Source organism: Amyelois transitella, chromosome 3, assembly GCF_032362555.1.
Source record: "Amyelois transitella isolate CPQ chromosome 3, ilAmyTran1.1, whole genome shotgun sequence".
Lineage (NCBI taxonomy): Eukaryota > Metazoa > Arthropoda > Insecta > Lepidoptera > Pyralidae > Amyelois > Amyelois transitella.
Window position 1 is genome coordinate 8,768,144 of NC_083506.1, and position 5,344 is coordinate 8,773,487.

At 33.4% G+C, this 5,344-nt stretch overlaps 1 protein-coding gene across 1 annotated transcript; it reads left to right on the forward strand.

Moving 5' to 3' along the window:
* LOC106140108 (acanthoscurrin-1) lies at positions 1 to 3,506 on the forward strand. Its single transcript, XM_013341640.2, has 4 exons — positions 1 to 133; positions 1,154 to 1,317; positions 2,808 to 3,012; positions 3,300 to 3,506. The coding sequence occupies exons 2-4, from the start codon at positions 1,161 to 1,163 to the stop codon at positions 3,355 to 3,357; spliced, it is 420 nt and encodes a 139-aa protein (XP_013197094.1). The 5' UTR covers positions 1 to 133; positions 1,154 to 1,160; the 3' UTR covers positions 3,358 to 3,506.
* Positions 3,507 to 5,344: the final 1,838 nt, after the last annotated feature.

Below are 5,344 nucleotides of genomic sequence, written 5' to 3' on the forward strand. Positions count from 1 at the left end.
GTGATATGCTCGTAAAGTATGTCATAGTGTGAGTATTGTAGTCGACCTATAAAAGACATGAGAAGGACCTCCCTGACCAGTGCTTGTTGTGCCGGTTCATAGGTTGTCAGTTTTCAACATATTAATTAAACAGGTCTGTATCGTGTTCAATATTGGCGGCAAACGATTTTATAAAATTTATTGTGTAATTAGAAAACATACTTTTAATCGAAAGTATATTTAAATAATATTAAATTCTTATTGAAGGTTCATTTTTAATAGGAAGGCAATAAGAACATAATATGAAATAATTGCGATATTTTTTTTTACAATTTCACATTGAATTGGAATTAATTTTGTATAGGTAATTGTAATTCAGAAATACTTTTCTTAAAATTTCTCTATATAGATAGTATTTAAAACGAAAAGTTCTATGGTTATTGGCAAGTCTAAAAAGCGGATAAGATGGAACAACTCCCTGCGAAGTAGTGCATGAACCCAAACAATTAAAGTTATGCCAGCTAACAGCCGACCGTTCAATTTTATTAATTCATTTCATAGTTTGTATAATTTTAACATTTAATAGAGCCAAGGTGACTTTGAAGCCAAACACTGAGGATAAAAAACGAATACACAATTTTGAGGATTAATTGAATTTTATACGGATTTCATTTTAATTCTATTTTAAAACTTAAATAGAAGCCAACTAACGAACTAGTTTAAAGTCAAAGTCGTGTAATTAAAAAATATTGAACAATTACCTTTAGAAGACTGATTAAAAGAGCCTTTTCATTACAGCTTAGAAAAGCTTTACAAATTGTTTTTTTTATGTTAAAAATACTTACAGTAATGGGCAGGTTTAATTTTAAATTGATTTTATAAAATAATGATATTTATATGTGATCGCATTGTCTTATTCATAATTTTTTTATTTAAATTTTATAGTTAATTAAGGGGAAAGTTGTTTTAAAAGCCAAAGATTTATGCCTGCTTATTAGAAAAATCCCGTCCCCGTGTTTCTGGGTGACCTGTAGACCACAAAAGGAACCCGAATGCCGAATTACAAATCTTTAGACCCAGCGGTTTGTATTGTGTGTTGTCAATCGGTCACAGTTTTATATATAGATATCAATAAATACGTATATATCAATGCAAACTGAACTGAAAATTTCAGAATCATCATGAAGGTGTTCCCAGTCATCGTCGGCGTGTTGGTGGCCTGCGCCGTGTCCCTGGCAGCTGACCATGGTCCATTGTTGACTGTGCTTCAGCCCCAGGAGCTCAGACAAGTCGTTGTGTTGGAACCTTCACAAAATAGGCAGAAAAGGCATTTATTAGGTAAGTTTTAAATATCAAAGGCTTAGTATATGGGGTTACCTGATGGAAAATAATAAATATGTATAGTTTTCTTTCGTTTTTGACACAAATTCCTTTTTAATAATACCCATAAATAATAATCCAAAATTATTTTAATGAAAATTTGCTGAGTTGCAGTTTCAAAATAATAATTTTTTATATGGGTAGTGCAATTTCATAATAATTTAGGACGAGCGTCTCATATTCATGTTAAAAATTAACATAAAAAACGGGAAATAATTAGTGGAATGAATTTTACAGAAGTTTTATATTTTTAAATTTCCTAGATTTGAAGAATTTTTTTTTTAAAGAGTAAATCCTTCATATATGTCAGTCAGTCTACTAATTTGTATGATAACCAGCCATATAAACTCTGAATATTTATTTTCATACCTATAACGAATATCTTTTACGTTCCGAGAATGAATGAAATAAGAACAGAAATTTGGTGAAATATGTACCTAAATATTTTGATTCGATATTAAAAAAGTTTATCCTAATATATATTTCATTCTATCTGTAGTAGCTGTATTACAAACAAGTAACCAAACTTCAAATCAGAGATCCCAATGGAGTTGGTAGAAATAAACATATAATATACGTAATGTAGGAAGTAAGTATTAATATGATCTACGCGTATATTAAGTATTTATATCACGATTAATGATTTCACCTCCAAGGAATATGTACCAACTTTCAGTCCTATGGGATCCATGAATTATTATTCTACTTACTTTATGTGAATGCTTACAATAGTTGTGTGCGCCAAGAAAACTGCAAGGATTGATTATTTTGCCCATACCCCGGATGTTATTTTCTTTCCCTAACCCTTTCGTTTATTTTTACCGCAGTAATTAATACATTAAGCTAAGAAACCAGTTTCATTATGAACTTTGTCGGAATCACGACTGTAAATAAAACGAGATAGGTATGTAAACGCTTATGGATCAAGTTTCATATCATTAAATTTATTAATGTCTGACCGGATCTAATATTTGGATTGTGACGTCAAACTTTTTGTAGGAAAAACCATCCGTGTTGCTAAACTATAAATAAACACTATAAAACTGTCTAATATTTAGCTCAAACAATTTTCAAATATGTGGAATTAGTATTACAAGAAAATATATATTATTATATTTGTATTTTAATTTCAACGTTCAGATCTTCTTTCTAAATAAAATATCCTTATCCTAGCGATGGCGTTAGTCCCGTGTGCATTCTCGCTGAAGACGGGCCCGGTGACTATTACCTACCACGATATTGTTGGGTTTACAATTCAGGAAGAGGGTAATTCAGAATTAACGAATGGATCTCCGTAATCCTGTTAACCATAACCGGAGGATCCTTACCCTGATAGCATTAGGAGAAAGCACTTATTCATGCTCTTGAGAAATCCACGAGAAAAAGATATAGATTCGGGAATAACACGACACACCAATGTTTTAAATGTAACCCTTTAAAATTTTCAGGAGCGAGTCTTCTTGGTGCCGGCGTGGTAGGAGCGGGCATCATTGGAGCTGGTGCGTTGGGCGCTGGAGCCCTGGGTGCTGGTCTTATTGGGGCCAAGGCTATCGGCGCTGGAGTCATCGGTGGTGGTCTCGCTGCCTCAGCTCTCCACGGCAGAAGCTACGGTGGCTACTACAGCGGAGGATACTCCAGTTATGGAGGATACAAGTAAGTTTTAATTGTAAAGCCTAGAAAATCAGTTTTCATCTAGAAAGCTTGATAGTAATTGAGATTTTACAATCTTTCTTGATTGCCATATACTGATATAGTTAACCTTTATAGTGTATGCGAAAGTTTGCCTTCATGGAAAATAGTAAAATAGTCGATAAGTAAACTATGAATAGGAACCCAATTAATCCGCCTATACGGTTGCATGCCATATGTATATATGTTGTATATGTGTGTATGTTGATTATTGTATGCCATACTATACTTTTTGTATTTTTTTGTTCCAGGAGCTACGACTACGACAGTTATCCCAGCACTTACGTCGTAGAAGATGGATGGTACTGAGTAGTTTTAAGTTAAAAATAAGTGTTAATAAGTTATAATTTATGAATGATGTTGATGTGTGTTTATTCTTTTCAAATGACGTGTATGTATATGTCAAATGAAAAAATAAAATGTGACCCATAAAAATACACATTTCATATTTATAAAAAGTCCCCGATTCTTATATTATTATTTAAGGAATATGGTACAGCTGAAAGAGAATACGATTACTCCATATATCGAAATTACATTTATTCCTACCCTTTACTTATACTAAACAATGGCGTTTGTGTATTCACGTTAATTAATATTAAGATAAACGTCCAATCAACACATTGGTTTACACTTTCACGAAAGCACAGAATTATTAATAGTAACAAAGTAATGAAAGTATCTGCAATAGAAAGTTATTTCAAATAAAATTGCCTGCACATGTAAAGCACACTCACTTCCAAGAAATATGTTCAAACTTTGAAGTTTCTTTTCAACAAGAGAAAAATATATCATGCACGGGAGATATGGCCCTTTTATGCGATACTGAAATTAATATCAGCTTCCTAGTTTATTTATATTTTATTAACTTAAAACGCTTTTAATTAGTAAGCTTCAATATCTTTTAGATAAAATGAGGGATAATCCAATATTTCTCAATTTGTTCAATCAATTGTATTGAGTTTTCTTTTTAAAGACATTTTGCTATTTATGATTGACTAGAGGCCGCCCGCGACTTCGTCCGCATGGAAACCCTATCAATCCCGCGGGAACTCTGGGATAAAAAGTAGCCTATGTGTTATTCTGGGTCTTCAGCTACCTACATACCAAATTTCATGGTAATCGGTTCAGTAGTTTTTGCGTGAAAGAGTAACAAACATCCATACAAACTTTCGCCTTTATAATAGTAGTAGGATAGAGACGTTAGCTCTATACTGAATCTAAATATCTAAGGAATATCTTTCAATTGTTTCCTTGTAATCAGCCACTAGCTAACAGAAGATTAATGAAAATTAACAGCTTAATAATAAACAAGAACTTTTTTCGGGAGCAATATAGCAAGCCAAGCTTTGCCATTCTGTGAATGATGAATAAGCGAAAATAATTACGGAGAACTATTTTCCATCAAATATCTATTTTGCTAGGGTTTCTGTCGTAAGTGCTGCAAGCGCTGGCATCGAAACAGCATTAACGGAGATAGATGGCGCTGGACCACGCCATCGCCTCTTTAATCTCGCAACAAAGAGATATACGACTGAGCCACTCGATAGTCGTGTTGATATTCGCTGGGAAAATTTAGAGGTGGGTATTATTAAGTGAGGCCCACTAAGCTGGAAATTCAGCCTGGTTAGAGTAAAAGTATCAGTTCGCTTACATCCTTAATAATAAATATGATGTTTTATAAAAAAAAAATATTCACAAAAGTTGTATTTTGTAATGACGGTCTAGGCAATGGTTATTTCTTTCACAAGTAGGGAAGTTTTCAGTTTCGGCGCAGAAATTATATACAAAATTATAAAAAAACATATGTACATACACATGCAATAATAATAAATATACTACTGAAATAAATAATACCGAGTATGATGGGTGTGAAATTGAGTGACCGGATAAGGAACAGCGTCATAAGGGAATGTTGTGATGTGAAAGAAGATGTAGTTACAGGAATAGAAAAGGGTATGGTAATATGGTTTGGTCATGTGGAGAGGATGAATGAAAGCAGGTTGACTAAGCAGATATACAAGGAGAGTGTGGAGGGAAAGGTCGGAGTGGGAAGACCTAGACGAATGTATCTTGATCAAATTAAGGACGTCTTGCTAAAGGGTCAGGTCAAAAGTACACGAAACCGAAGCGAAGGAAGTATGCAGAGATCGTGGCAAGTGGAAAGAGGTAGTCTCTGCCTACCCCTCCGGGAAAGAGGCGTGATTTTATGTATGTATGTATAAATAATACCTAAACAAAGAAAGTTTAAAATATTCGATACAATTTGGTGAAATAAAATAGGTCAAACATGTGG

Bases quoted from the DNA above. Each gene is read 5' to 3' on its own strand.
- LOC106140108 (XM_013341640.2), top strand. From the start codon at position 1,161: ATGAAGGTGTTCCCAGTCATCGTCGGCGTGTTGGTGGCCTGCGCCGTG. The intron at 1,318-2,807 runs GTAAGTTTTAAA...TAAAATTTTCAG, and splicing joins GCAGAAAAGGCATTTATTAG to GAGCGAGTCTTCTTGGTGCC. The intron at 3,013-3,299 runs GTAAGTTTTAAT...TTTTTGTTCCAG, and splicing joins TCCAGTTATGGAGGATACAA to GAGCTACGACTACGACAGTT.